The sequence below is a fragment of the Paramisgurnus dabryanus genome, chromosome 8 (genome assembly GCF_030506205.2).
Source record: "Paramisgurnus dabryanus chromosome 8, PD_genome_1.1, whole genome shotgun sequence".
Taxonomy (NCBI): domain Eukaryota; kingdom Metazoa; phylum Chordata; class Actinopteri; order Cypriniformes; family Cobitidae; genus Paramisgurnus; species Paramisgurnus dabryanus.
Window position 1 is genome coordinate 34,093,608 of NC_133344.1, and position 18,264 is coordinate 34,111,871.

The window sequence follows — 18,264 nt, forward strand, 5'->3', positions numbered from 1 at the left end:
CACGGTACATTACATGCCTTTTTAAAACCTTTATTATCACATTTTTTTTTACATGACAGTAAGGGCTCTCAGTACAGCAGTACGGTATGTTGGTCTTTAATGGCAATGCTGGCCTTTATTATTTTAAAAAGTCACTCAAAAAGGACATTAAAGATTTAGCTGTAAGGAGGTATGAAAACAACATGCGTTTAATGGCAATCGAAATTATGAAACATCGTTGTTTGGTGAATGTAAAGTTGTTTACATTTCCAGGTCAAATTTCTTACCAAAATCTAAAAGTTTTGCCTAATTAAAATGAAACTTTTTTATTTTTAAATCATTACATTATTCTTATTGTATTATTACTTTTTTATTAAATTAGGCACATTTCCTAATTTCTATTGTAATACAAAAAAGAAAAATTAAATGAATATTCCATTTTCTAAAAAAAATCCAGATAATTTACTCACCACCATGTCATCCAAAATGTTGATGTCTTTCTTTGTTCAGTCGAGAAGAAATTATGTTTTTTGAGGAAAACATTCCAGGATTTTTCTCATTTTATAGGACTTTAATAGAGCCCAACACTTAATACTCAACTCAACACTTAACAGTTTTTTTCAACGGAGTTTCAAAGGACTATAAACGATCCCAAACGAGGCATAAGGGTCTTATCTAGCGAAACGATTGTCATTTTTGACAAGAAAAATAACAAATATACACTTTTAAAGCACAACTTCTCGTCTAGATCCGTTCCTGTGATACGCCAGCACGACCTCACGTAAATGCGTAGTGATGTAGAGAGGTCACGTGTTACATATATGAAAAGGCACATTTGCGGACCATTGTAAACAATAAACTGACACAAAGACATTAATTAGTATCATTCCACATACAATAACGTCCGAACGGTCCTCTTTCTCAACACTTGTAAACACTGGGGCGGAGTTTCGCGTTCGTCCATTGTGACCTCTTGACGTATTGCGTGGGGTCACGCTGGTGTATCACATGACCGGACCTAGACGAGAAGTTGTGGTTATGCCTCGTTTGGGATCGTTTAGAGTCCTTTGAAACTCCGTAGAAAAAAACTGTTAAGTGTTGATTTAAGTGTTAAGTGTTGGGGTCCATTAAAGTCCATTAAAATGAGAAAAATCCTGCAATGTTTTCCTCAAAAAACATAATTTCTTCTCAACTGAACAAAGAAAGACATCAACATTTTGGATGAGATGGTGGTGAGTAAATTATCTGGATTTCTTTTTAAGAAAATTGACTATTCCTTTAAAAATAACAATAACACCAAACTTTAAAGTATTTCTAAATCATTGTTTGTAGTGTTTTATTATCTCATTTTACTAATTATTTAAAATAATCAAATCTGTCATCCATACCTGTCAACATTGGGATTTGAAAATAAGGAAAATTTCCCGAACCCGAAAATATGGCCAGTGGGATATTTAAAAAAAAATAAAAATATGGGAGAAATACGAGAAATTATTTAAACAGGATGATGGTGGGATAGAATGGTAAAATACGGGAAATCCAGGAAAAAACGGGAGGGTTGACAGGTATGTTCTCATCACTGTCAGAATTTTTTTTTAAATGTAGGCTACCTTTTCACCTTCAAAGGTTTATTTTTGTACCTTTATGGGTATACAACACATTGGGATACAATATTATACCAATTTTGTACCTTTAAAAGGTACACAGGTCCTTAAGGTACAGTAATGTACTAAAAAAGGTACAGCATTGTATCATGTTTTGTTAAGGTACAAAACAAAACAAAAAGTTAACACCCATCAACAGAAAATGTAGTTTTGTACCTTTATTTCTGACTTGTTTTGTGTTACTGTTTTTATTGCAGTATTAATTTGTTATTGCACTGTAAAAAAAAATTTTGTTACATGATTAAACAATTTAAACTTAATTTAAACGTATCACAAGTCAAAACTTAAAATAGTATGTTGAATTGACTTTCTTAAACCTCTAGCTGCATTTTTTACAGTGTGGATTTTTTTATCATTCCATTAATCTCAAACTTTAACATCATAATGCATTTCAGTGAGAATCTTTCAATCTGTGTGTGTATAAAAATATATATATATATTTTTTGTTAAACGCGACTAGTTTTCCCCTATTAATAATTCAACACACAATCTCCGTAACACAGATCCTGGTGGATTTCTTAAGAAAAAGGATACCCAAGGGGTAAAGTCGTCTCATTGAAACAATGGTGATATTAAATTCCCGTAATTCTCTCGAACATTTTCAAGCTGATGTCTATTCTGGATCTCTACACTAAGCTACCAATCCCCTTAAAACTGGACTGCCAGCAAACGGATGAAACATTTCAAAATACGCTAATAAGGAAATCGATTAAGATGGCCTCTAGATTAGATATGACTATTACAGCCATTTTGTGCCTCTTAACATCCATCTATTTGTGTTCGATTTACACTAATGACTAAAACTTTGAGCAGTGCTTATTATGTTACTGTATGGCCATTGCTGAAAATATCCTGCTGATCAATTTAGCCCTAGACTTTCCTGTTGCTCATGTCGGATTGAATGGTTGGGCAGACAAAGGACACAATGAATATATAGTGTTTACTGGTCAACAACTCTGAACTGCATCCCTGCGGTGCTCTTAACAGAACAAAAGACCAAAAATTAATAAACCACATGAAAACATGTTCGGTGCAGAACTTAGTGCCACAATGGTCTCATGCTGTCTGTGGTTGCCAAGCATTGCCATGAGGTGGTTTCTAGGGTTTTATGGGCTGTCCGAATAGGCCCACCCACATGCCTATATACTTTAAAAGAATATGACAATGTGTGTCAATTGAATGTTTTTCCTGGTTTAACTGGTCTACCAGGTGAAAGTCCAGATGATGGTCCCCAATATGCTCTTATAATTAAAAAACTAAATAATAAGCAATAAAAATAGAGATTATTGCTAATATTTTGTTCTCAACTAGCTTGATTATTGCATTAGCAATGCAAAGTCATAGGTTCGATCCCCAGGGAACACACATACTGATAACAATGTATACGTTACATGCACTGCAAGTCAGATAAAAGTGTTTGCCAAATGCATAACTGTAAGTTTTAGTACGTTGGTGTTGTATGCTAAATATGTGATCATACAGAATACGATGGTTATTCTTAAAACCTCCAATATTCTGATTCACAGCCATAAGGTACGAAAACACCCGCACTGCCCAAAGCGCTCACAAATAACCATAAAGCTCAGCTGGCGTAGGTAAAGCACAGCAGACAGAGGCCGTGTAAACAGCCCAGAGCAGCCAAACATGACTACTAAACATCAGTCCGTGCTTATTCAAGAGTGACTCTGCAATAATCCTGATAGTTAGCGCCTGGAGAAAGCTGCTTAGACATGAGGTTTATGGTAAGCGGGTGGTTGAAAACACAACTGCTATGTATTCACATACAGTATTTGCATGTTGACTGTGATTAATAAAGCGCTGGCTTCATAATGAAAATACTGCTGCCTTGATGAAAAATTCAATCTTGTTTGTTAAATTAATCAGAAATAGTTCCTACTTTAATGTAATTTATTTCAAGCAACTTTACATTCCCAACTGGCACAAGGATCAGTAGAAAATAGATTAGTCATTGTTTTTGTTAAAAAAAAAAATGCAGTATGGTCTCAAATGGCTGCATTTACCTCTATATATTAACTACATTATACTTATATACTGGTATATATAGCATAAATATCACATTTAGAGACTCCAAGGTACCATGTAACATACTGATAAAAGTTCTGTTTTGGAATATTTACACAGCACATATGACAATGTAAGATGCAAATTTATTTTAGTCACAGAAAATACAATTTATGTTTTATGCATTTTGGCTGCTTCGTTTATACAACAATCACGCTTTTGAATGTTTTCTCTAAAAATTATATATTTTTTTCTCTAAATCTAATTGAGTAGTTTTTTATTTTCCTTGTAATTTTATTAATGACATGTAAGTTTAATTTCAGTATTAAAATACCTTATGGTATACCATATCAAAATCATTGTCATTGCTTTGTTTTTGTGTCATTTACTGGTACAGCCAAGCGACTTTCGTGACCCTCCTTATCCCACTGTGCGACCCACAAGTGGGTCCCTTCCAGCGGCGGTCGGTGAATTCTCTTCTGAGGGGTGCAAATTTAAAATATGTGTTTGGACTGTGATGTGTGTGACTCGTCATTTCAAAATTTGTGTTCATTGCGTCATGTGAACCTATGTGCATATAGTGCCAGTCCTAGATGTTGGGGGCCCTAAGCAAACCTTTGTGAGGGGCCCTCTGTCAGTGCATTTATAAAACCCATTCAATGTTGCTGTTAGATATTTGTTAACTTACCACATAACGTATGATCTTACAGCTGTATATTATTCCCATATGCACATTACTTTAAAACCCTGAATGATAACCTTGCTGATAATAACATGAAACATGTATGTGCTGTAAAGCTGTTTTGATTTAAAATGTTTTGTGAGAAGCACTCAAAAATAAACCTGATTTAAATTTAAATTAATCTAATGAATCAAATTAAAGGAACAGTATGTAAGAAATTTATCAATTAATCATAAAATGGCCCTGATTTGTCACTAGACATTAAGAAATCATTTTCATTTCAAATACTTATATCACTGACAACAGTGGTCTGGCCAGGATATTGTCAATTAAAAAGTGGAGTTGCAGCCCTCAACTGATGTTTATGTTGTCATTTTGTGTATTGGCCACCAGTTGTGAGATTGCAGTACCAGTTTTTGCCACAATCCCACATACTGTTCCTTTAAATATAAATACAAACTGTTAATACAGTAAAAAATAACAATTTAAAACGTTACCCATTTCCCAAACCTAAACAAACTGAAATACAAACACGTTAAAGTGCATAAATGTGGTTCCCTTGCTTCACGTTTTATTCCCTTTAATCTGCTCCAGACGGATAGCTTCGTTTTAAAGCAATGGTGGGCATATATTATGCCCATCATTAGCACATCACTCTCCTGCGTAATGCACGCGACCGTCTCTCAATGCGTGTGCACTCTGCATACTTTATCAAGCTTGGTTATTTAAGTTATATGAGCATTTTATTCTTAAGTCATAAGCATATTTTAACAATTTACCATTAAACTAAGAATAACAGTCAACTTTATAATTGTTAATATTCTGAAATACGTTGTTATGATGCATTCAGCCTACAAATGTGACCTCTAAAAGCTGCAGCCGGCGGATTGAGAAACGGCCTGCATGTTGTCCGAGTACAGATCAGTGATTAAAGAAATCATTAAGTATTTTTTAAAAACCTGCATAAATGCACATGTTTGCAAATTATTAAAATTATAGCGTCTTGTTTTCATTAAACCTAATAATAATTTTGATTTGGTACAATGGAAAGAGCGGCACTGTGTGCATCATGGTCTTGTCAAATTACGTGCCTGCTGCACACACGTTGAAAGAAATTATGATAAAAGAGACACTCGCATTCATAAAATACTCACAAGACACTAACTTAACATTAAACTCTGATTACACATGAGATTAAATGAGTATCTGGCAAACGCAAGCGTCTCTTTTATTATAAATCCCTTCGAAGCGTCTACAGCAGGCACGTATTTTGACATTACACGTGATGCACATTACATGATGCGCCAAACACATAAATGACGAACTACACACATGACGGACTACATGTTGTGACGAGCTTCCCTTCGTGCCCTCGAAAATGAAGTCACCGAAAACCACTGGTCCCGGTTGGGGTTCCGGTTAGTTTATTAACAAAGTTTTAACTTTGTCCTCCATCTAAACAAAACTGCTTGACTCTTTTGCCATATTAATTGCTTGCATTTAGCATGACTTTCTTACTTAGTATTTTTGTCTTGTTTTAAATACAAATATGAATATATTCTTAAATCAAGATGCATTTTTGTGATAAGAAAAATCAAAAAGAAAATAAGTCTCAAATTTAAGTGAATTTGTGCATAAATCAAGCAAAAAAATCTGCCAGTTGGGTAAGCAAATTTTTTTTCTTAAACATTTAATTAATAAAAATGTGCTTACCCCCTTGCACATTCAGCGACCCACTGGAATTTACAACAAGGAACAGCACTCTTATTTTCATATGTGCTGCGAGAACAAACAAATTAGCAGAAATATTTAATAAGACACGTAAGGGTTGAGGCCAGAGCACTTTGTGAAAGACGAGCCTTTGAATTCTGGGGAAAGCTGTGTAGGTCTGCTGGCAGGATTCTGTGAGAGGCTGGTTAATAGGCATTACCTCAATAAACAGTAAACGCAAGTGGCGTTTCTGCATGAATGAACAGAATAAAAAGCATTTTCAAATTATTTCTGCTTTATAACGGTCCAGCAGAAACCTAGCCCTATGAATTAAGATTTACATTGAGGGCATTTTCTCAGAAATGCAGTTTAATGTGTATTTCGGGTACCTGAGCGTTTAATGGTGTTCAGAAAGACATATTCAATTTTCATTTTAAGTGGATGGCTGATGTTTATGCATAAAATTTGATTCGGGACAAAAGAACAGCCTTTTCGCTTTAAATAAGAATCTAATGCGAAGACTACCAATAAGAAACGTAATATATGTAGGTTTTAAGGGAGACTGCAGAGAAAAGGCAATGAGTGTTTTGCTGATTTTTAAAGGTCTCTATTAGATGTTGGGACTAAATATACTACATTGTAAACTAGAGCTGTATTAAAGCTGAAACAGGCTGCGTATATAAAGACTGTAAAACTACTGATGGTGAAAACCTTGAACAAAATGCATTTCTAAAAACCAAGATTTATGAGACAAGGAGCAAAATGTCCTTATAAGTGGTTTAGATCCAGGCACTATAGATATTATATCTGTGAGGACGTCCTATAGACCAATTTAGAGTAGACGTCACAGTTACGTCACTGCAAGCTGCGCGCGCAATGCGGTTGCAGAAAAACAGTGGAAATGAATTAGACACGAGTGAAAAGAGCAAGATAACTCACTAGAAAATGTCCGGTTGTGCTGTTAAGTGTCAGAATAAGAATGCCAAAAAAGATGGCTTTCATTTTTATAGAATACCATCGTCAAAGACATCATTTGAAGATAAACGTAGGTGTTTATGATTACAATAAGCCCTTAAACGGACAGAATGGAGCAAGGAAATGATCTGGAAATCTTTTAATAATTAGAATAGAAAATAAGTAGAGAAGATGTCCGGTGTTCTGTCGAAGTCTGTTCCCTCCATGTGTTTCTTATAGCGTTTTTATCATACAATTATAATTTATTAAGGAAGAAATAACAAAAAACAGGAAAATTATGAAATATTTAATAAACGCTATTATATATAATACATGATAGTATTGTTTTTATATGTACTTTAGCGATTCAAACTGTAAAGATATTTGATTAAGCAAAAAAGAACAATACATATACATTACATACATGCATATCAGTAGCCAAGCCATTTAAACTTTTTATCTATCTAAAAAAATAAACGTAACGCGATTAAAACGCTATAAGAAACATTGCACTAAAGGGAAACATAAAGGAATCAGACTTCGACAGAACACCGGATCCATAAAAATCACGGTTTAATGCTAAAACACTTCACAACCCTACTGCGGAGCAGTCACTTTCTGCAACCAGTTTGGCTCCGCCCACAAAAAGTCATCTCTGTTTGCAAACACGAAATTGGTCTATATGACAGATCTATAAATCGAGAGCTGAAACACACCACACCACAGAAAAGTGTGTTATTAACCACCCAGCCAAATTTGAAAGATAAAAAAACAGCAAATAAATTAAATAAGTTCAAAATTTTAGGAAACAAGGCAGGTTTATCTGATTTCAAATTTTGGGGCGTGTCCGCTGTCGACGCTGAAACCACGCCCACTCGCAGAAAGCATCTGTCTCTCCCAACTTTCAAATTCTGCACAATCTGAATGGATGGTCATGATTGTGTTAGGGGCGGGGCCAGGCTCAGTGGCTCGGTAACGCACTGGGGCCACCGAGCCTGGCTCCGCCCCTAACACAATCATAAGCATCCATACATTTTAGCTCCGCCCAAATAATAATGATTTTTTTTTAAACATTGGAAACTATTGAAAACATACGCCGGCACGCCCCCTAAGGCATAATAAAATGATTTACAGCCTATTGAGCCACATAGTTGTGTAGTTTGCTGTTATAATAATAATAAAAATACGTTTTATTTACAAAGCGCCTTTACCAAGGTCGGGGTCTGGCTTGCATGTCGCCATTCAAACCCATTTCAAAGGTGCCCAGTATGATTCAGATCTAGGCATTCAGTAATCAGTTTCTCTATGAAAATACGCTTGTTGCAAAAAGATTAAAAGCATGCTGGCATTAATACTGGAATGCATTCAGTGGTGTTCACATTTTTCTAACCTGTGTATTGAAAATAAAGAAACGATACAATTTTCATTCCAAACATACAGTAAATGTAATACCACTGACTTTATTATTGTGTTTTCCCATATAGGGCTGTTCCTCTAGCATAATCTGTCCCTGTGCTTGAGAGGTTTTCACTGTGGCACTCGCTCAGTAAAATTGTGACCTCCCTTGCAAGCAAATACAATCATTAGGCTCTTGGGGTTCATATGAAAGCACAAAGCCAGAGGAGGAGAGATCCAGGGTGGCTGCCTGCTTCATTCGGACCATTATTAGACAGAAGGCACCTGACACCTAGTAGCTATATTTTTCACACACCTTTACAAAAAAATGTTAAATAAATGGTTATTGCTCTTTTTAAATGCTTAAGTGTTATTGCTGCTAACCTACTGTAAAACTATGCATCACTGGTAACTGAACTTTCACGAGCCTCACATTTACTTATTGTTGCAGTAGCCAATGACCTTAAAGAATCTGAGGCGTTCAATTGGTGTCATTTCACACTGTGCCTAAGAACACCCATTATCTGTGGTAAAATCACTGTAACACGGCCTCTTGTGGCTTTAGTATGAAAGACTGAATTTAAACCCACCATCACACTGCTCAAGGTCACTGTGGGCAAATACAGTAATGGACTGACCAATCAGAATAAAGGAATAAAGCAGAGATTTTCACACCTATTATTAGGATTGCTGTATTAATAATACAACCAACCTCTACTCAGGGCAGATATGCAATATATAATCCGCATATTACCAGGACATTAAATAACTTGCAAATTTGCACATAAAAGGTCAACATATAATACATTAAAAATATCAGAAGAGCCATACAGATGTAAGTTAGTGTGCAGTGTACAGTATACTGTAGAAAATGACTTTCTTAGTTAGTATTTTTGTCTTGTTTTAAGCACAAATATTAAAAAATTCTCAGGTCAAGATGCATTTTCTTGATGAGCAAAATAACCTAAGAAAAAAAGCATAGTTTAAAGACAAAAAATATCAAATTTAAGTGAATTTGTGGATTAAACAAGCAAAAAAATCTGCCAACTTTTTTCTTAAACACTTAATTCCAGAAAAAATTCAAGAAAAATTTGCTTACCCCATTGACAGATTTTTTTCTTCTTTTATCCACAAATTCACTTAAATCTGATACATTTGGTCTAAAAACTAGAAGGTCATTTTGCTTATCAAGAAAATTTTGATTTAAGAATTTTTAGATATTTGTACTGAAAACAAGACAAAAATACTAAGTAAGAAAGTCATTTTTTACACAACATAAACTGCAAAAAAGTATTTTTAAGAAAAAAATTCTTAGCATTTTTGTCTGGTTTTCAGTAAAAATATCTAACATTTTTTAAATTAAGATGCTTTTTCTTGACAAAAATATAAAATTTATGTGATTTTGTGCATAAAACGAGCAAAAAAATCTGCCAAATGGGTAAGCAAAAAATCATGAAAATTAATTAAATTCAAGAAAAAATCAAGAAATATTTGCTTACCCCATTGGCAGATTATTATTTTTTTTGCTTGTTTTATGCACAAAATCACTTAAATTTGATATTTTTGGTCTAAAAACTAGACTTATTTTCTTGTGTGGTTTTGCTCCTTAAAGCATCTTAATTTAAGAATTTTTAGATATTTTTACTGAAAAAAAGACAAAAATACTAAGATTTTTTTTCTTGAAAATATTTTTTTTTTTTGCGGTGTATGTTTTAATTGTTTCCAATGGAAGTGCCACACTTAAAAAAAAATGTCAGTAGCTGACATTTTTGTCTCTACTCGGTGCTGATTTTTATCTATTGCCGAGAGCTGAAAAATGTTCAACTTCTGGAAGAACGGTGGACTCGTCAGTATCACTCAGTTGTCCAATCACAGTGGAGGAAGAGCGGGACAAATACCACATCAACCAACTGGCGTATCATACAACAACTGATAAATAAAACAAAAGTATCACAGCAAACAAAGCTCTCAGCTAAAGAAACACTGGCACGTGCCCACAGTCGGCATGCCCCTGGCATTTTCAGACGTGTTTAAACGGTTTGGTGGGTATGTGACCTCAGTTTTGTTTAAAATGACATTTAATGTAAATGTAAATGAAAAATAAAATGCAAAGCTCAGTAATAAAAGACTATGGGGTGGTTTCCCGGACAGGGTTTAGATTAATCTACGTTATATTGGGACATTTAAGTATTTTTTACAAACAAACCTTACAAAAAACTATACTGGTGTGCATCTTGAGACAAAACAATGGTACTAATATATGTTAAAGGTGCAGTGTGTACATTTTTGTGACATCTAGTGGTGAGGTTGCACATTGCAACCAAACAGCTCAGTCCACTGCTCACCCCTTGCTTTTGAAATGCATAGAGAAGCTACGTTAGCCTCCACCGAACAAACATATCATCGTCGGAGACAACTTCGCAAAAAAACTTGTCCGCTAAGGGCTTCTGTAGAAACATGGTGGCACAAAATGGCGACTTCCATGTTGGGGGACCCTCGGTGTTTGTAGATAAAAACAGTTCATTATGAAAGGTCTTTATACACCACTGATAATATAGTTTTGTATAATATTTTGCATTTATGTCAAGAGATCCTTTTAAAAATGACACAATGCACCTTTAAGATATGTCAGTGCAATGTGTTTTGCAGCTCAAACCAGCATTTTAGTTTGGGAATAGGATAAACCCTGTCCAGGAAACCCCTATTTCATTTTCTAATGTTCCACATTTGTGTAATTTCAATACACTTTAAGTCTAATGTAAAGAAAATAGAGAAATAACATTGCTTTTAAAGAATAAAGCACTTGGAAGTTAGCGAAGAAAACCACCCATTCGATTATCATATTATTGCAAAGCTCATCTCCATAAATCAGCATACAAGAGACGTTTAAAGCAGAAGCGTTTTGAAAAGAACAAAATCTGCCTCCCAAAACCACAAATCATTTCCATATAAAAGGCACATCACACATTCAATATGAAACCTCAGTGTAAAACTTGAGACATCCCTCTGTGTCTGCTGCTGTAATCCTGCACTCGGCAGTGCGTTGAGTAGCACAGGAACAACCGAACTTACCGTTTTCTGTGTTTTCGTGCTCCGTGTCGGTTAAGGTGAGGTTGGAATTGGCCCTGCTGGATAGGCAGGAGCTACGGCCTGATTTGGGGTTGCTGCGACCCCAGAGACGGACAGCGTGCTCCGGGGACATGATCCCATCCGTTTCTGTGTCAGCATCCGACCCCACGCTGACAGAGTAGTCACGATGGGGCAGGCCCATTTCTGTCCTATATGATGTCATATGGGGCAACACTGGATCCGCAAAGGCCATGTCTCTAAGAGAGAAGTCTGCACCTGTAGTGACAAGAGATAACCATTACTAAACAGAGTTAAGTAATCCATGAGCGCTTCCTCTGTCTACTGACTAGTAGACTACTAATAGGGTTCTTGTTACTCAACTTGTAGAGCATAGCCATCTGCTCAGTCCTGGTAGTGTCGGTGCCCTAAACGATGTTATAATGGAATATTTCACATCCACAGATGAAGAATCAGATGATAGAGATGTTAATAAAGAGGAGGAATCCCGATGAAGGTACCCTAGTCATGCTATTGTCATGCTTTGCTTGCTATTCTAAATAAAAAGTACAGAGTAAAATAGTCGTGCCATCTAAACATACAAGAGACGATCAAAAGTTCAAAGACTATGCCCATGATAAACAACTTAAAACTTCACTAAAACAGTTAAATACAATAAAAGTGAATAAATGTGGTTGAGATGATATAATAACATAATTATGTTCAAATGTTTCTAAGGGCCAGATTACTAAACGGGGCAAATTACATACCTGTCAACATTGGGATTTAAAAATAAGGGAAATTTTCCAAACCCTAACAACACAACCCCAGTTTTCACAAGGGAATGGATGGGTACACTGCAAAAATGACTTTCTAACTTAGTATTTTTTTATTATTTTCAGTACAAATATCTAAGAATTCTTGAATCAAGATGTGTTTTCTTAATGAGCAAAATTACCTGAGAAAAAAGTACTTTTTTCTTAAACACTTAATTCAAGAAAAATTAATGTAACATTTTCATACCCAATTGGCAGATTTTTTTCTTGTTTTAATCACAAATTCACTAAACTTATTTTCTTAGGTAATTTTGCTGATCAAGAAAACGTATCTTGCTTTAGGAATGTTTAGATATTTGTACTGAAAACAAGACAAAACTACTAAGTAAAAAAGTCATTTTTGCAGTATACCTTGTATTATTATTTGTATGGCTCTCTTGCATTTGCAAGTGACTTGTTATACCAGGGTTTCCCGCAAAAAAATTGTTAGTTAAGGTGGTAGGGTTGTGCAGGTGGGCGGGCCGGGGGCGTGGCAATCAAAGGGGCGGGGCGTACGCGTCATGATGAAAATATTTGTATTTAAAACACTCAAAAAAATCTCAATTTTGAAGAAATTATGACAAAAATAGAACGTCCACGCTATTCTCAGAGATGCACTTGACGGCCTTTTGTGCAGCGAATTTTTTTTTTTTTTTTTTTTGGACGACCTTGTTAAGGTGGTAGGGTATCCCAGCTTAGGTGGGCCGCCCGAACTGAAAAGTGCTGCGGGAAACCCTGTATACACATAGGCTGAAGAGTTGCATTCCTTAACACCTTCTGAGTTAAGTAATAAAGCAAAAAAGCTATGTTTTCCTACACGCAAAGTTCGAAAAAAAACGCACACCCTGCCACACGCATCAGCCCACACATTCAAATGTGCGAGTTTGTGGCCGTGGCTGTTGTACGATTCACTTTGTACGTATTCATACGAATTAAACAACTCATAATATTCGTACAAATTCCCGTGAAATCAGGCTAAAATAGTCTGGTATAAACAAATAGTTGCCTATATGAAAATCACAGCCAAGAAAACTTAATTATTGCAATTACATCTACACATAAATGAGATTAAATGAGAAGTATTTAACATTTATCTTAAATATCTCCCGCATCAGATATTTCTCCTGGGAAAAAACTGTAATCTCAATATTGTCTCAGAGTTTCAGATCTCAACAATTTCACAAACTGAGCACCAATTTGCCATTTTTGCAATCAAAAGTCAATATTACTTAAGATTTTAATAATTGAACTCATCCATTTTTATGCAATTTAACAAAATGCTGATTATTTTAACTATACAATCAACATTCATTTTACAGCTTCATAATCTTAATGAATTTTAAAGGGGCCATGGCATGAAAATCTGACTTTTTCCATGTTTAAGTCCTATGACTGGGTCCCTAGTGTTGCTATCAAGAAAAGTGTTGCTATAGAAAATGTGAAAATATGTAACTTTGAGATAATAATTTTTAGTTTTGTGATACTAATATGTACCTCTGAGATACTAATGTGTAGTTTTAAGATACCAATATGAACCTTTGAGATACTAATATGTACCTATCTCAGGGGTACATATAAGTATCTCAAAGATACATATTTTAAGATACTAATATGTACCCCTGAGATGCTAATATGTACTTTGAGATACTAATATGTACTTTTGAGATACCAATATGAACCTTTGAGATACTAATATGTAACTTTGATATACTAATTTTTACTTTTGAGATACTAATATGTGCCTCTGAGATACTAATGTGTAGTTTTAAGATACCAATAACCTTTGAGATACTAATATATACCTATCTCAGGGGTACATTTTAGTATCTCAAAGATACATATTTTGAGATACTAATATGTACCCCTGAGATGCTAATATGTAACTTTGAGATACTAATTTGTAACTTTAAGATACTAATATGTACTTTTGAGATACTAATTGATTTTCCTCTGTATGAGTGTAAAAGCAACTCTATTAAGTTATTCAATTTCAGTTCAAATCAAATTTATTTCTATAGCACTTTTCACAACATTGCATTGTGTCAGTGTTTATTTTTTAATGGGTTTTAAAAACAAAAAATCATATTTTAACATATTTAACATATAAAACAAAAGCAATAAATCATGGTACCGTGTTCCTGCTTTTTATATGATTAAATTGACCGAAAAATATGCAACATATGCCACTTGTGAATACATAACAAGACCTTTATTCTCAACACTCAACCCTCTTTGAGTGTACACAACCTCTATAAACATTTAGAGCATGCAAAGGCCACACATACGAGAAAAAGGAAATTACAGATTCATGCTTGAGAGTGAATGCAATAAATGTAAGTGTGTCTGATGCATTTAGTATTCAAGGAGAGGAAACGGATATAAGTCACCATCAACTGGACACATTAGAAGGTCATAAAAGACATCAGCCAATCAGCATTCACAGTAACCCTCTCTCATTAAAGTCCCGGCACGCTAATGGGAAAGCTGCAACGCCGCATTCAGCGTTCCTTTTATCTTTCCACTTTTAGCTATTGCTTTTTCATAGCGGGTGAAATATATTAACAGGGGATCAAATCGTCACCGCAGTCTCTTAATTGCTTGAATGCAATCAGTCTCTGAAGCATCGTGCATCTTCAGTCTGCAAGATGAGATCCGCCAAAGCCTTCGATAGCTCATCTCATGTCAGAAAGTAAATGTAATAGATATCAGCTTCAATATGAAGTCGGAGAGCACAGTGATCAAGGGAAGAATGTCTCTCGCTTCAGAGGAAACACGTGGATCATGTGTCAGGGATTTTTTCAATTTTCAACTAATTTTTTGCTTTAAACATTTTAATATGATACATTTACAGTTACAGTAGCTATAGAAATCCAGACTAAAGTCTCAATGTAATTATCAAATCAACCTCTCAAATATTCAAAAAAATATTCCTTTGAAGTCAAGCTCAATGGTACCCCCTTTTGGGTCTCTTCTTACATTGTATTACTTGGCTGTGGTACATTTTTGTCATGCAGTTACAGTAAGTAGCACCATGAGTACCGTTTCTGTAGCTCAACTGATGGAGGATGGTGCTAGCGGTGCCAAAGTTGTTAGTTAAAATCCCAGGAAGCACACATCTTCATTGAATGAACTGTTTGAATGAGGGGTTGTAACCTTTAAGCTCATAATTTGATTCCAAATTGATACTTAACACATCTTGCAATTTCAGCAACAGCGTAGGGGTGCAATTCTTTGGCGAGTTAAGGTGACTTGTTGCCAAATTCTGTGTGAGAAAAATATGCCTGTTAGGACTCGCCGATAAAAATAGGATATCGAAAGCTAGCATCGGAGGGGCGTTTGGATATTGTTTAGTGTAAATCAAATGCCTGCTGTTTACTGAAGCGGAACATAGGATCGCTCTCAACACCACCATCTTGTTCCAAAAACTAGACAATTTAATTATGCTGCCTCTTAAGAAACCTAGTTTGGCCAAAATAATAAGGCAACATTGCACATCCATTTACAGAGAAGGCAATCCCAGAATGCATTACAGGACATTCACATATTCAGGATAAATGAAGAAAAGTAATGGATTGTCTGATAAATCAACTGTGCACTGCTGCTTTTCTCACTCATTCCGAACTTAAACTATGAAGACTACTGCCACCCACAGTCCGCTCGAATCAGCGCGGGATTATTTGCGCTTAAATAGTTAATCTAAATAATTAACAATTAGATTTTACATTTTATTTCTCCCGTCGCTTGGGCCCTGACTGCGCGTGGGCCCCTGGGCACGTGCCCATAATGCCCATTGGTTAATCCGGCCCTGATTGTTGCATGAAGCTGATGGAGAAATGAGAACATTTATTGTGATTATATCAGTAGGGTTGCACCTTATCTAACAATACAAGCACTTACAGTATACTTACAGTCCACATACCCCCCCCCCCAAAAAAAAAACACTGATACTATATGCATATGTATGGGTTAGGTTCAGCACTGGTACCTAGAATTTACACAGAGTACATACAGTGTTAGAAAAAATGTTTAAAAAATGTACCCCAGCTGTTACTGGGAAAGTGGCTTTCAAAAAAGGCCTAATATATAACATAAGGCACAGATATGTATGCATTTTGTACAGTAATGTACCTTTGAGATAATAATATGTAACTTTGAGATACTAATTTGTACATTTGAGATAATAATTTGTACCTATTATTATCTCAAAATATGTATATTTGAGATACTAATATGTACTTTTGAGTTACTAATATGTACCTTTGAGATACTAATTTGTACGTTTGAGATACTAATATGTACCTTTGAGATACTAATATGTAACTTTGAGATACTAATTTTTAACTTTGAGATACTAATATGTACCTATTTCAGGGGTACATATTAGTATCTAAAAGATACATATTTTGAAGTGCTAATACGTACCTTTGAGATACTAATATCTACCTTTGAGATACTAATATGTAACTTTGAGATACTAATTTGTACGTTTGAGATACTAATATGTACCTTTAAGATACTAATTTGTAACTTTGAGATAGTAATATGTACTTTTGAGTTACTAATACATACTTTTGAGATACTAATATGTACGTTTGAGACTAATAATATGTACTTTTGAGATACTATTGTGTAGTTTTGAAATACCAACATGAACCTTTGAGATACTAATATTTACCTCTGAGATACTAATGTGTAGTTTTGAGATACTAATGTGTACTTTTGAGATACCAATATGAACCTTTGAGATACTAATATGTACTTTTGAGATACTAATGCCTTTGAGACTAAAAATATGTACTTTTGAGATACTAATATGTACCTCTGAGATACTAATGTGTAGTTTTGAGATACCAATATGAACCTTTCAGATACTAATATGTAACTTTGAGATACTAATGTGTAGTTTTGAGATACTAATATGTACCTTTTGAGATACTAATGTGTACTTTTGAGATACCAATATGAACCTTTGAAATACTAATATAAACTTTTTGAAAGTGTACTGCCCCATTGACAGCTGGGTTACATTTTGACATTTTTTCTGACATTTATTCTTTCAATTGGCAAAGGCGGATTAGCGCCACCACCTGGGCTGGAGTGTCTATTATTCAAGCTCTAAGCGGAAGAATGTACGGGTGTGAGGCGTTTGGAAAAATAGGTCCACAAGTTAACAACGAATGCTAAAACAGCTGTTGGAAAGCATCTTTTGCAGCGATTTTTTTGTGAGCATATCAGTGAACACCCCTGACCACTCGGTGAGTTTCACGTCTTTTTAAACGAAAGTTTAATGCATTTTAGAAAGGATTGTTCCAGTGCTCCATTAAACCCATTGTAGAGGTGTGAGGTGAAACACAAACATCCGAAAATTCTCAGGGCAGCCGCATATGTCGAAATTTCAGTCAAAACCGTTCTATTTCACCATAAACAATCTGAAAACAGGGCTTTAAGTCTAAAATACCGAACTTGTCCTTTAAGGTTTTTGTTCCAGCTGCCTATGTAAGCTATAGTGAGCAACACACATGATTTTGAAACACACAGCTACTGTGGCCTGATCGTGGTTTCAGTATAAATACTGTACATTTATACCCTTTAAATAAAGAGTGGATGATTCATAGCACGTTGGTTTTCTTTAAGATGGTGTAAAATAAAGCTTATTCAGCCTTTTTCTCCCTGGCTGTTGAACTTCTCAAATCTTCTGCTTGTACACCTTTTCATGCTATAATTGCTGTAGCATTTTTTTGCAGTGTTGCATAATGCGTGGCAGTCCCTTCTGAAAAGGCACCCATTTCCATACTGGTTAGTGCTAGTTTGGTGCTGGTCTAGCTGGTGGACTGGCACAGCTACTGTATATTGTATACTGTATATTGAAAATGTCATTATTAAAGGATTCTGGTGACAAGCAATGATGGTCCTTTCAACAGGGTTATTCATATGGGTAATATTTCGTGCTGTATTCAAGTTTTCCAAGTACAAACCT

The 18,264-nt window shown here is 35.1% G+C and overlaps 1 protein-coding gene across 9 annotated transcripts in view; it reads right to left on the reverse strand.

The window, feature by feature from the left end:
- The window catches only part of tenm4 (teneurin transmembrane protein 4), a 268,749-nt gene that overhangs the window by 174,771 nt on the left and 75,714 nt on the right, over nucleotides 1-18,264 (reverse strand). For all 9 annotated transcript variants that reach the window (XM_065281625.1, XM_065281626.1, XM_065281624.1 and 6 more), the window contains exon 3: nucleotides 11,479-11,751. In XM_065281625.1, the coding sequence (XP_065137697.1) occupies nucleotides 11,479-11,751 (273 nt within the window). The remainder of the gene's footprint in view (nucleotides 1-11,478; nucleotides 11,752-18,264) is intronic.